Genomic DNA, 14,527 nt, shown 5'->3' with positions numbered 1-14,527 from the left:
TAATAGATCAAAATATACAGCAGAAGCGATATTACCACACAGGAAATATCTAGGATCTAGTGCGGTTGTTCCACAGATTCTTCGTCGTCATCATCGTTCATCCGGAATCTCCCGTATTGATGGTGGAGTGTGCTACGTAGCAATACCAGAGCAACACCAGAGCAACACCCACATATTCCACAGCCTAAATGCCGGGACTAGAAAGAACCATTTGAGAGAGAGATTTCTTGTCTGTGATGCATGTATTCTCCAAAGGGGAGAGGGGCTATGTAAATAGCCCCTCTAAGTGTAACCCCCGGCTAGCCCTTAATGGCCAGTCATCAAGTCTCATGAAGTGGTTCTTAAACCACTTCATAACCGTCAAGAGAAGGTGAAGGGGTGCCCACTATGGGTGCCCCTTTCTTACATCTCCCACTCACACATAGTGGGCAAGACCCCAGGTCTGCATCTCTCAATATGTTCTCAATCTTGTTCATACTGGCAAATAGGCTGTGCGACCATCAAGCACAGCTGTAAAAGAAAAATGGGAGCACTATACCAAATCTCTCCTAAAGAAGACCAGCATAGTAATATCCCTAAAAGTGTCTCGTTATGCCCCGACTCATTTGGTCACATCAGACTAAGCATCCCTAATCCCTCTCGAGTCCAAATGACTCAGAGCAATGCTCAATCTCCATAAAACATTATGTACTCACAGCTATATTGCAACTCCCAAGAAGCAACATAACTTGCCGGCAATGAGTATACACCATTATCGATGTGTTACCAAATAGTCTTCCCTTCGCGCTCATGTCATTTAGTTTCAGTCCAGTCGCTTTCCCAGCAATGCCTCTTTAGACCGCATCATTCATGGCCATAGATAACATGCCAAAGTAGCAGACACTAAAACATCAACCTCGTGACATAGTCAAAGGTCTCCTAAGGGCATAAATAAATTAAGGTCATCAATTATAACCTACAAGACTCACACGGTGAGGAAGCAGGGAACCATTCACTCACCTCTACTGTTGGTCGCAAAAGCACATGTAGTATGAAATACATGTTACGGTGGAGTTCTCTTTCCAAAAAAAGAGTGTATATCTAATCTCAATTCACCGTACAAATCTTGGTCTAGTCGCTATCTCAGCGCCTAACCCGAATTCCTCCATTTGCTCGCTATCCAAAGCGCCAAAGAGGCTCTCGCATCTGGCTAAAACACAGGCTACATGGATTGTGGGTAACCATGCACGGTCATTAGACCTCATCTTAGCTCCCACTAAGGCGACATATCTTTTTGTGTCTTACAACTTATCTCTCTCTAGACAAGTACTGAGTGACACATTGTCTCAGCTTTGCTTGCTACCTCTTTGTAGCGCCAAAGGTGATCGCTCGTGTGAGTGAGCCGATCTAAGCCTGTCAATATACATTTTTCACCATAACTCCTAAATTTATGGTGAATGTGTGTGCATACCAAAGAATGCTTCCAATCACGCCACATGATCATAGAACACATCAATATCATGTGCATGACGAGCAATACCGTGAGGTACAGAGAAATCACATGGTCAACAACAAATTATTAAACCACAACTCTCAAGTGGTGTTTAATGACCATTTCTCTCCATGCGCATTCTAATATGTAGTAACTTTCCTAAACATGCTCCTACCAAGAGACTCAATTTTTAAATATAAAAGTCCTTTGCACAATCATGAAGTCAGCGATGACTCATCGCGAATCTCATTTAGGTCAAACTCTCAATATAAGCCGTAGGTTCTAGTTAGCGAGTCTAACTGCGATTTTTAAGAATCTACAAATTGACCACAAATGTTATTCAGCAAACTTAATTTGCGACTTCAATGTTTCATTTAAATCTCTTGTACTCAACAAAAGCATGTGAGATAACCATTATTTATTTTTCATTAAGGGTAAAGCGATTAGGGCCTTTGCCCCCAAAGACAATCATAATAGTCTAGTCGTTACTATTAACGACAATCGCATCACAAACTCACTTAGTCAAGTAAGCCATATTTACCCACTAACAAAAAACTTAACCTCTAACTCCCATGAGCAAACCATAATGGAAACATCAAACAATATAGGCAAAACTAGATTCTTTAGTATTTTCCATCTCATTAATTGTCTATGGATTTTGAACAAGAGCTCCTAGAAACTGTTTTCCTAAAAAACAGTCTCACAAGACATAAAATCTGAGCTTCTTTTCACAAACCCATGTCCATCACCTCATAGTATGGAAAAACTCTTATTAAGCGACAATTAATTATCTAAGACAACCAGTTCGCAATATCTCTTATGATGACACTTTTCTAATATTGTCAACAGCGTTCAAAGAATCCCATTTTATTCAAAAAATCGTTTAATAACAAAAAAACGACTAGGTACATTGGATATCTTTGAATAGATGGTTTTTCGAGGCCACATGTAAAAAACACCAGCAGCATTCATTCGCTTTCTGTACCAAAATAGTACTAGCAACAATCATGCGCTCAAGGTACTTCATGCCTAAACATCACAAAGGCCAACCATATAATTCTCCTATGAGAATCAGCTATTTAACACCTTCAAGAAAAGTTTCAATAAATATGCGATCAATAGCTATCTAAATGCAACTTAATTAGTGCCAAGAGATGGATCTATACATCTATTAACTCCATTTTTCCTTTGTCAATTAGATCAACAACCCCAGGTTGGATCATATAAGTGAAGCGAATCTAAGATTCTATGTTGGGATTCCTACTATGTGAATTCAATATCTTTAGCGGAGCCATATTATAAATATTCTCTTCTAGTCTCTAAACGACGAAAGAATATTGATATAAAGTTACCACGCTATTTATGAGGATCCTTATAGTCTATAACTTTTGGGAGTCACTATCACTAATGGTACACCTTAAGTCAAACTCAAAGGTATACTCCCACTAGTTGTTGAATTACTCCCACTATTTTCGGCGATCTTATAAATATAGAATTTTGAAAAAATAAGGTTAAGGTAATGTGGAATGAAATGTGATGAAAACGTTCTTTCCAAAAATAAGTGTTACAAAAATCCACAATTCCCCACCCTCGCCGAAAATACGAGTAATTTTCTTAACTCAACCAAAAAAAATGATCAAGTTTAGATCCTCTCGATTTTTAATAGAATTCACGTTTGCACAAAATAGTCACTCAGCCTTTCTCAAAAGCGAATGAACTCGATCTAAGGACAACAAATCAGAATTAAGGCTGCAACCCATATTACATCAACCCAAGTGTGATGTAACAACTGCTTTGCGCCATAATTCATTCATAACACCATTCTCAGCAAGTCAATAAATTGCGAGATAATTGTTTTCATCATATAACTCATACGATTGCGATTTCGAAAAAATTTTAACTGAAAAATATATATTTTCAAAAAAAAATTTGGATCGTATTTATATGATGAAACAACATATTTATTATCAAAGTCCTTAGTGTGCATGTTTAGGAACTTTCACATAGAAAAATATTCATATTGCATTTTCTCTTTGACTCTACTAAACCAAGGAGAGGGATCTCATTAGCGAGAAAATTTTTAATTTCTCAAGCTTCACACCCATCATCCTATGCCTCTATGGCATATTTTAGTATATCATTTTCCCACCCGAGAAATAATACCACCGAGTCAATGAGTGACCATCCAACTTCCAAACATCTAGGAATTCTCACTAACACCACTACTTTCAATAAGTCTTAAATCAAATTAGGTATAGACTTCACAAATATCGCATTAAAAGCACTAATAAAAATATCGTTTTGTGCAACAAATGCAGTATGCGACGTTTTAGCTGCTAACTAGCGATATATCTTTATTTCTTGCATACTTAATATTTTTCATTTTCTTCAATCCACTATAGGAGAGAAAAAGAAAAAAAAAATTGCGAGAAATTATCTTAACCTAAAACCTATCTTGCATCAATGCCATCACGAGCAAAATTTTTAGTTTAGGTTTAGATAAGTCATACCTAATTATTCAGACTTTTGCCACAGTTGCCATGCAAACCTCCAAGGTGCTTGGTATTACTCTCAAGGGGTGCTCCAAAGTTTATATATCTGCAAGAACCTATCTGTTCTCGCTAAGAGAAATAAAACTTGAGCAAGATTACCAATGCTAATACCACATAAAGGTGCACTGATAAAATCTTTAAAAAAATGAATGTGCCAATCAAGAATGTCCTCAACACGCTTGCACACTCAGATTTTAATATCCTTACTCGCCAGACATACTAGCAAGTTTTAGAGAGTATGTTCTTATCTGTGAGTAATCTAAATTGCTTTAAGATTATAATACTCAATCTCAAAATGTAGGAGCAATTAATCTTTACGTTACAAAAACAACGCGCAATTTCTTCTATTACCCACAAGATTCTTAAAGGCAAAATAGTGATTTAGCTCTATATGATAGTTGATCCCATCAACTTCTATAAAAATTGTAGTGCATGCGTCCCACGCGCACTTCCAATTTTATTCTAGACATTTTAGAGGTTTTTCAATGATGATCTAAGACTATCTGACTCTCAAAATAATCTTTATTTGTTTCCAACTACTGCTCATGGAGGAGATTAATGCGACGATTAAGTCGTATAAATAATCTCTTGGCTTTATTCTTAGTTATCTCAAAGTTACTAAACTATGCGCATCACACACATCTATGAAATTTGCCACGTTAATCTAAGTTAGAAGAAAAATAATTAATACACGTCGCAAGATCGAAAAATCGCTAAGCTTCCTAATCATCTCTTGCGCCTCAATGTCTAATTATTAATTTCTAACTTAATTTTCGCGCAAATTTATATTGTATAGGAGATTAATTCCAAATCAATCTCAACCATACTCCCACTAGGATAAGTAATCTACCGAGTTAGTCTCATGAAAAAATAATTTCTTCTTAGATCGAAGAAATCAATTTAAGCCAATCATAAGCATGGACAAATCAAACTCGGGCTACTTAATCCTCTAGTTTATCACATCCAAAAAAAAATTGAAGACAGTTCTAAAAAAATAGTCTAATACAAGTGATAAAATAAGCTCATACATTTACATGTAATCACAATACATGTACAAAAATGATCACATCACATTTGATCCAAATAATTATTATTCAGAAAAAATAATAATCTTGACAATTTATAACGTAAAATAAAATGCCAAACAAATGTGACAAAAAAAAAATATCATGGCAAGCATGTATTTAATAACCATAATCACATGCAAAAAATATTTCAAAAAAAATATTTATGCCACAATAAAATACTGAATAAATAACTAAAATCAGCAAACTTACCAATAATAGGCTCTAGCCCAAATGGTTGAGTTAAGTCTTTGCGTGTGAGGTCTTGGGTTCAAAACACCACTCAATCATTTATTTTGAATGACCTAGACTGCATTTTAAAAAACTAGTTGGGCTTTTCTTTTTCAACCGAAATAAAACAAATAGTTTTTGCAGCCCACAGCCCATAAATAATTTAAACCAAAACTGTTTTCCTTTACTTAAAACAGATGGGTTTTGCTAAAACAAAAACATGGGCCGGACCCAGAACTTGATTTAAAAAAAAAAATAGGCCCAACTCCTTTTTAAAACCAGCCCAAACTTCATCACAAACTCATGAACATCACTGTTCATCTTCCTCCTTCAGCCGACGGTTACAATGCTTGTAACTAATGAAAAAATAAAACTGCACTTGTAACTGCCGCCGGTTGCTGTGTGGCTGGCATCTAACCGAGACACCGAAGGTCCTCCGAGCCATGGCAGCGCCGCCCCCATTCAGTGGGTTGCATTGTGTACAATGCTGCACCATGGCAGCGTCACACAACTGCGTGCGATGCGCTGTGCAGGCTGCGCCATGGGCGACGTCCCGAAGCTGCAGTGCTCGTCGCCACCCTATCAGCCAGCGCACGGGGCTCTGCCCTCCATGGCAGACACTCCGCGGGGCTCTTGACTTCCTCCGCTGCTGAGTGGTGCGCGCGGCACCTGGTGCTCGCCGCACCTGGTGCGCGAGGCTCCTGGTGCGCACAGCACCTGGTGCTCGCCGCCACCGCCCTTAAGTGCCCAAGGCACTGCAGCCTGCAGCAGTGTTACTTGCTGCAGGGCCCGGAGCGCTCCTGCTCAGCTCAGTGCATGGTTGACCGTTGCACTTGCGCTGCCTGTCCGCGCAGCATTATGGGAAACGCAGCACCCAACCGGTGCTAGTCGTGCAGCACCAAAAACAATGGAGGTTCCGTGCTCTGTGCGCGGGCTATTGCAGCACCACCATGGTGCACGTTGCTCTGTGCACAGCAGAGGACAGCGCCTCCGTCGAAGCGCGCCCACCGAAGCATTGAACACGACGCAGCACCCATTCGATGCGCGTCGCTGCCTCCTGCGGTGCTAGCAGCACCTGGATTACACAGCCCAACGTCTTGATCATCTGAACTCCACGTGCACGGGTTCTTGTTGATTCAAGAGGGTGGTTGCAGCCATTCCACAATGGCGCTACCACCGTAACGGCAGCCAACTCATTGGTAAAAAAACTCATCGTGCAGAAATATTTCAGTAAATGAAATTATAATACGCACGTAAAAAAACACAAATCGGGAACAACCGATTAGGCTCTGATACCAATGTTAGAAATAATAGATCAAAATATACAGCGGAAGCGATATTACCACACAGGAAATATCTAGGATCTAGTGCGGTTGTTCCACAGATTCTTCGTCGTCATCGTCGTTCATCCGGAATCTCCCGTATTGATGGTGGAGTGTGCTACGTAGCAATACCAGAGCAACACCAGAGCAACACCCACATATTCCATAGCCTAAATGCCGGGACTAGAAAGAACCATTTGAGAGAGAGATTTCTTGTCTGTGATGCATGTATTCTCCAAAGGGGAGAGGGGCTATGTAAATAGCCCCTCTAAGTGTAACCCCCGGCTAGCCCTTAATGGCCAGTCATCAAGTCTCATGAAGTGGTTCTTAAACCACTTCATAACCGTCAAGAGAAGGTGAAGGGGTGCCCACTATGGGTGCCCCTTTCTTACATGCTGCAATACCAAGTATGTCCATCAAAACGAAAGGGGCATGCTTGGATACAAGTTATGGCATTTCTCTGTTTTCTTACTCACCGTAGAAGGAGTGATATCTGATGATAAAAAGAGCTGCAGAAGGTAGAGTGGTTTGATTCTCCTTTGCCACCTGAAAAAGACATTCCAAAGTTGTAGATTTTCTCGTTGCAGTTAAAGAAATTTAAATGATTTGTTTAGGATTTAAAAGATGTACCAAATACATGTAGTCATCGTGTCCCAATGACATTATCACGTTGTTGAGTCCACAGCCCTCAACATAAACTCCATATTTAGTGTTGTAAGCAGGATTGCTGTAGTCTGGATTTTCCTTGAAATACTGCGGTCGGAATTTTAATATTAAATTTGATTGACCAACATCATTATTTTTAAAAAATACTCGGTCACTAGCTAGATGCATTGCAATCATGTGTTTCTTATTGCGTAAAATTCGCGAAAAGAATTACCTTGTGATGGACAACTGATTCATCAAAAGAATCAGCTAATTCAACTTATTGACAGAATATGTGTTTGAGACATTAAATTTTCAGATAATAGTTAATACTGTTAGAAAAGAATATATTTTAAAGCCTTTTTTTTTTTTTAAAGATAATAGTATCTTCACTAGCAATGATATGCATATAGTAGTTACGAGCGTATTTGAATACTTTTTAGGGGGGAGAGAATTTTTCTTTTCTTTTTTTTATTTGTAACTTTTCGTTGGACTAAAATCGGTTTTTTGGGTCAATTAAGGCCACCAATGCCACTAGGCCAGAACAATTTTTTTTATAATTTCTCTATTTTCAAAATAACTCATAACTTTTCAATAAATCTAAAAATAATATCAATAATAAATATAATATATAATTATTTTTAAAATATTTTCAACAAATTTCATGTCTGGTTATTATCAATATATATATATATATATGTGTGTTGTACTATATTTTTCTTACCATTTTTATTTGATTAGTCCATATGGTTTGTCTCAAAATGAAATTGCTCTGTATTTTTCAATCTAACTTTAGGCCCCATGATTATTAGATTGATTATGTTGATCTCTTTGTAAAAACTCCATTAATAAACTGTTAGAGACATCACATCACAGCATCCCTAATGCTCCCTTAATGTATAAAAGTAAAAACAAAATCCAAAAATTAAAAGAGGGAATTTTTTTTCCATACCTCCACAAAAGATCAAAATGATCTATTTTGGAGTATGTAAACCACAAGAAAACAATTTGAGTTTTCGTATGATCTAAAGAGAGTTCAGCTACTGGAATTCTAATAAATAAAATCAAGTTTGAAGATTGTCAAAGTTTTGAGTCTTTTGACTAATATTACAGTGGGTGCAAACAAGTTAGTATCCTGCATATAATTAGTGGGATTATAGCCTCAACAAAGGTTTTGCAGAAAAGGGTGATTGAAAATATTTTTGTAATAAAAAAATAGTTAAATGATCTATTCTAAGTAAACATTTCTAAGAGTGTTTTCTTTTAGGAAGGTTTTTTGTTAAAGGATTTCACAGAGTCACATTTTCTTCCATCTACAACCAGCATTGTTTTCTTCTTCCGACTATTGGAGGCCTGAAATGCCTTGCTTGCTTCTGCTGCTTCATCCAACTAGGCAGATAGCTTACATCCCACATACATTGTTGGCACATTCTCCTCTTCTTACTCGATTCTCAATGCGATGATGATAAACTAAAAGAAGAGGATCTTATTTCTGAAAGTGACTTGAATTGATATTGATTAATTGGTCCCTTAATATTGTTGCATAAAATCTATTCAGCTTCCTCTGCATCATGTAGATTATCATAATAGTAATCATTGTACTTTATAAGTCCAACAGAACCTAGAAAGCTGTTGAAATGCATAATAGTAATCGGTCTCATACTCGATTGAAAAAAGATACACACATGACACAAGGATATAATAAGGTCTTCAAACAGATCACTTGTCATATTGTATTGACGGAACTTTTGAGCATAGTTTTCTTCAGAAACTATCTAGCGGTGGGAGCAATTTCTGATTCTAGCACCAAATGGAACATGTTGTGTGGCATGCTTGAAGTTCTACACTCGGTTGTCATCCTTTGATTTCCTCCACGAGTCAATACCAGAGCCAAACATTCATTTAGTTCTACCAATACCTGACTCATGTCTGGTCTTTGGATTGCAACCGGCAGTGCGCACGACATGGCTATTTCCACAACTTTCCATGCAGAAGTGGTGTTGAATTCTCCTTCTAGTCTTGGATCAACAATGTTTTGAATATCTGCCCTTTCAATCAAAGGATAAACCCAATCAAGTATGTGATTGTTTCGCGTAGGACCTCTTATTATTGCAGGGCGACCGGTTATAAGCTCAAACAAAATAATCCCAAAGCTATAGACGTCACTTTTCTTATTGAAGTTCCCAGATGTTGGAATTCTGCAATTAAAACACAGACGAGGGTCATTAGAACAGTATAAGAAACCCAAATACTGATTTAAAGCTTCAAATTATTACCTATAATAATGATCTAGACAACTCGCACTGGTGAATAAAGTGAGGGTGTCCAATTTACATAACAGGGCAGGCCATACATTTTGGAGATTTTGGATGCTCAAGGGAAAACATATTTTGGTAGTAGAAAATTTAGGACAAAAAGTTTAGTGTGTTTCAAATTTCACTAGAACTTTGGACATGATAATTGATTACAGTATAACTAAAAAAAGAGCTATGCAGAAGTCAGTAGGTCTAAACACTTACTCCGGATCGACATATCCCAAAGTGCCAGCTGGGCAAGTTGACACATGGGAATCACTTTCGGTGGCAAAGGCTCTAGAAAGCCCAAAATCAGCTATCTTGGCTTGCATGTTTTCGTTTAGTAGGATGTTGGATGGTTTTAAATCTCTGTGGATGATAGGTGGCTTGCAACCATTATGTAGATACTCCAACCCTGTAACTCCACCAGCAAACAAAAAAAAAAAAAAATCAAAGATGCTGAAGATGAATAATTATGTGGTTAATTTGTTTGCAAACCGTGTGCTGTGTCCACCGCCATACAAAGTCGCTCATTCCATGTTAAGACATTTGGGTTTGTCACTGCAGCAAAAACATTCCAATTTTGTCTCATTTTAGTTTGGTTGTCATAAACAAATAGACCAGGTTATTACAATCATGCAAGAAAATAATAATCTCCGTCGGATTTCTGTGAAACATGCAGATTCATTATCCTCATTGTATAAACTTATGGGACTACCTATAGGAAATGATTTGACAAGGATTCGGGATGATCTGCACTGTGTCAGGTTGCTTGCTCTAACTAGAGGCCAACTTATGATGTACTTTTGATTTGATGAATGTAACCTACAGCTATCGACTCATAGGATGACAGGAGCCTTTAAAAACGAGATTGCAACTACCTGACAAATGCTGCTGCAGATTTCCGTTAGCCATGTACTCGTATATGAGGGCCTTGTTTTCACCGTCATCACAGTATCCAACAAGAGTAACCAAGTTTCTATGATGAACTACCATTAACAGCTGTGCCTGCATTTCGAAATGGAGTTCCATTGTTTAGTTGCGTGAAATTGTAGTCTTTGAAACTTTCAAGTAATTGCAAACACTGGCGCCTATTCCATCTAACCTCTGCTCTAAATTCCTTGTACCCTTGGTTTGATGAAGAAGAGAGAAGCTTAATAGCAACTTGAATTTCATCTTTTAATTTGCCGAGGTACACGTTTCCAAATCCCCCTTTGCCAATTATGTTTTTGAAGTTATTGGTTATCTTGACAACCTCAGAATAGCTATACTGTCGATTCTTTGATTTGATGCTAGATTTGGTAACCATGTCTACAGCAAGAAAGATTATCAAAATTGAAACATTCACCTCTGCTAAAAATAAGTTTGCAGCTGGCATTGTCATGTGATTAGTTTATGTTTTAAATCTCTCATGCTTGTTACTATAATTAAATCCCGAGTCCCCTTATCCTAAAGGGGAATGCACATTAACCCTCGGGCTTGTACAACCAAATCCTATATGCAGTGATGTTGTAGTGTTCTGAGCTTAGGTTTCTGCATTATAGTTTGACAATGAGTAATGCTAGAAGAAGTCCTGGATTTCATGCTTGTCTATGTTAGGATGTGTTAGATCCTTTTTCAAGGTCAGCCTCAAGATGGTACGAAGTGGTGTCCCACTTATTGAAGATTTTGGGGATACTTGATTTTACTAAATAGCAGGGGATTGAGATGCCATGGTTGTATGGTATAGACAGTACAACCATGAATGGATAATGAATGGGAGGACGAGACTCTTTATTTTTAATATTATCTTAATGTTTGAGCAAGAAAGGGCATCAAGAAGCCAATCTAAAGAAGAATACATTTTTCTCACTAGGTGTAAACATGAGTGGTGAGAATTGAACCCAAGCACCAGGTGAGTAGAATGAGCGCATTCATCACTTTGGCCTACCATGGTGTTCCACTAATGCAATTCATTTATCGATCATTTGCAGTTTCCTTCCGTGATCGTGTTCTTTTTTATATATTTCTATAAATTTGTTCGGACTTAATTATGAAGGACTTCAGTGTATCATAAGAAAATAAGGTTAATTTCCATTGAGTGCTATATCTTTGTAAGCAAGAGCAGAAAATAAAGAACGAACTACCTGATCCTCTTTTCCTTCTATATATAGCAAGAGCACTAACGATGAAGAGAAGGATTAAGACTGCTGTTATAGACGATGCAAGAACTGGAATGAAAAACTCATTTTTCTTCTTTCCCTTGCATGGAGTGTACAGACAAAGATCTGGATGTGCATCAACCCTTTTATAAAGTGCATCGAGGCATCAAGTAAAGATGTAAGGGTTAGTTATTATATATTAGATGTTGCCATCCGTCATGCAAAAAAAAAAGAAGGATAGAGTGGTTATAACATTAATAAGTAAATCGAGAAAAAGAAATATTGGAGGTAGGAAGATAATCTAACCTTAGGTCTAATTTTCCATTCCTAAACTGTTCCAGAAGAGCCTCAGGAATTGAACCTGTGAACTTGTTCCCTCGTAAATCCCTGCAAAGATAGTGTTAGTAGATCACTTCAATTTCCTTCCCTGAAGGTATTGTTCGCAACACCTAGATCAGAGTTCCACGTCTTACAGAGTGTTTAAATTAGGTAGCTGTTCCAAAACTTGTGGCAGTGGCCCTGTTAAGTTGTTAAATGACAAATCCCTGAAAAAGAAAGAAAAATCTTGCATAAAAATATTAGCAAATTAAGCTAAAAAATTGTTTTCCGTGCTTGAAAACCAATACTAAATAACAGGACTTATATACTAAATCCCACAAATGCACTCTAATTATTAACATCTCAGCAATCAGAGGTCCATCTACCAATTGGTAATCTCAAGCTGGCAGGCTATGTTGACAGTGTTGTTGTGTCTTGCTAACACTGGTGTTTAGAAACTGAATACTTAAATGTTTATCACATTTCAAATTAAGACTCACAAGGACTGCAGTAGTTCGAGCTTGGAGAATGAAGTAGCGATATCCCCTATCAGATTGCTTGAGCTCAAGTTCCTGCTTGAAATTATGAAACAAGGAAGTTATTGCCATTGTTTAATGTTAAGCTGCGATTAATAATAAATAAATAAAATTCTCTTGTAGTTGGCCCCTGTGAACAAGGGAGCCACACTATCTTTGTAGTTTCCGTCAAAAGGAAAGTTTCCCAGCGTGATTGAAATTTCATAGCATGCCTCCACAGAAGTTTTATGTTTCGGAAGCGCACTTACAATGAGATGATCCTTGGAGGATTGTCGTTATTGCAGTTTAAACCACGCCATGAGTAATTACTTGGGACACATGGATCGCCTCGCCAGTTTCTTCTCACCTTGTACCATTTCTTGATGTCCATGATAGCTTCAACTAAAATTTTTAATGGCAAAACTAGAATCAACAGACAATCATTGAAAAGTAAAGTGTGTGTGTGTGTTTGGGGGGGGGGGTTGGGGATTCTATGGTGACTGTAAAATTGTTACTCATGATACCATGCCATTTCTAAGAACAAAGTTTGCTTTGGTGGTTAATCGTATGACCATATGGAAGAAAACCATATTTCATTGATATATAAAAAACTATTGACAACAGCAAAATTGTTCTTCTGAAGATGTGTGAGGTTAATTACATCATAATAGTGCGCACCCCAATGAGACTATCGGTTCACATGGTGATGGATTTCCCATGGGACTATAGCCTCACACTAAACTGATGCAACTCTTTCAGGAGTTGGAACCATTAAACAGGTACACATCTTGGACGAGTGCACCCAGTATGGGACACCCCTGCAAAGAGGATGCAATGGTAGGGCATGCTGGGGGCTTCAGTCCTGCCAAAATTTCATTGGGGAATCACCACTCACACGAGATCTCAAGGTTAAAGGTTTAACAAAATTAGAATCATTTTTAGATTAGTAATGGGACTTTTAACAATTGGTATCAGAACGAAAACCACGCCATGAGGATTAATATTGATAATAGACCGTCATGAATGTTATTATGATCAAAGAAGTTGACCGAATTATTATCCAACATTTCTAAAATATTAGAATCAATAATTAGACCTTTAACAACGAAACTTGAGAAGAAAAAGCATATTTAGTTTTGTTTAGAAAAGACTCCTACTTATTTATCCAGATCAGGACCATCTCCAAACACCGAAATGCTGCACATAATCCGTACAAGAAATAAAGAAAAGAGAAGGCATACGGTCGTCTGTGTCAGTTGGTTCTATTGGTAGCTCTTTCAACTCGAAAAACTCATAGGCGTTGAGGATTGGAGGAAGCTGAGTTCCCGGAGCTGCCTTTATTGAGAAGTTTAACCACGCTTCGCCGCTAATTGCTAGATTATCTTGGACCATGGTATGTGAATTTAGATAATCAAGTTTAACAGTTTCTGCCAGAGAGCGCTTACCATTCAAAGAAATTGTCAATTCCCTCTGCTGGTCAGGTTCAAGTTTCTCAACCTCAGCAAAGTGAAAGTAACAATAATATTTAGAAAGGGAACCTGGCTGCAGGCCGGTCACGTTGTGGTAAATTTTTAAGGGAATGCTCGCGTTCTGTGTTTTGGCAGCAGTATTCATCACTTTTGCTGGCAATCTATAAGCTTGATCACTGGATTCACTGCTGGAGACTTTAATGGTCGAGTTGTTGCTAATTTGAATCCAATCAGCTTCTACTCTTGAAGGCACAGGGTACCATAACCGATCGTACGCATCACCTGGATACCTATAAATGGCATCAATTGTTTTTGTGCGCCGGCCAGATAGTGTTAGAACAAAATGGTACTGGAACAATCAAGCGCTAGCTTTTATATGAACTGATGAACGTGAGCCAAAGATGAATAAACGCAATGGTATAAATTGTATGAATCCCCGGTACCGAGAAAATAAAAACAAACAGTGAATTAATATATAGAGAAGCTTGGTGAGCTCTATTTTAGT

General features: G+C 37.8%; 1 protein-coding gene across 2 annotated transcripts in view; it reads right to left on the bottom strand.

Annotated features, from left to right (window-relative positions):
* LOC109018025 (putative leucine-rich repeat receptor-like serine/threonine-protein kinase At2g19230) overlaps positions 1-14,273 on the bottom strand; it is a 73,319-nt gene extending 59,046 nt beyond the window's left edge. The window contains exons 1-8 of one of the 2 annotated variants that reach the window (XM_035691940.1): positions 13,795-14,273; positions 12,823-12,955; positions 12,539-12,610; positions 12,194-12,265; positions 12,027-12,107; positions 11,706-11,863; positions 10,685-10,890; positions 10,461-10,587 (exon numbers count right to left, since the gene is read on the bottom strand). In XM_035691940.1, the coding sequence (XP_035547833.1) occupies positions 10,461-10,587; positions 10,685-10,890; positions 11,706-11,863; positions 12,027-12,107; positions 12,194-12,265; positions 12,539-12,610; positions 12,823-12,955; positions 13,795-14,167 (1,222 nt within the window). In that variant the 5' untranslated portion in view covers positions 14,168-14,273. Of the gene's footprint in view, positions 1-10,460; positions 10,588-10,684; positions 10,891-11,705; positions 11,864-12,026; positions 12,108-12,193; positions 12,266-12,538; positions 12,611-12,822; positions 12,956-13,214; positions 13,288-13,794 lie in introns of those variants that run through there. The other variant, XM_035691941.1, reaches the window with a different exon arrangement.
* Between the last annotated feature and the right edge of the window lie 254 nt (positions 14,274-14,527).

Source organism: Juglans regia, chromosome 7 (assembly GCF_001411555.2).
Source record: "Juglans regia cultivar Chandler chromosome 7, Walnut 2.0, whole genome shotgun sequence".
NCBI classification, from domain to species: Eukaryota; Viridiplantae; Streptophyta; class Magnoliopsida; order Fagales; family Juglandaceae; genus Juglans; species Juglans regia.
The sequence above is the reverse complement of the archived record's forward strand: the minus strand, read 5'-3'. Positions and strand labels throughout refer to the sequence as shown.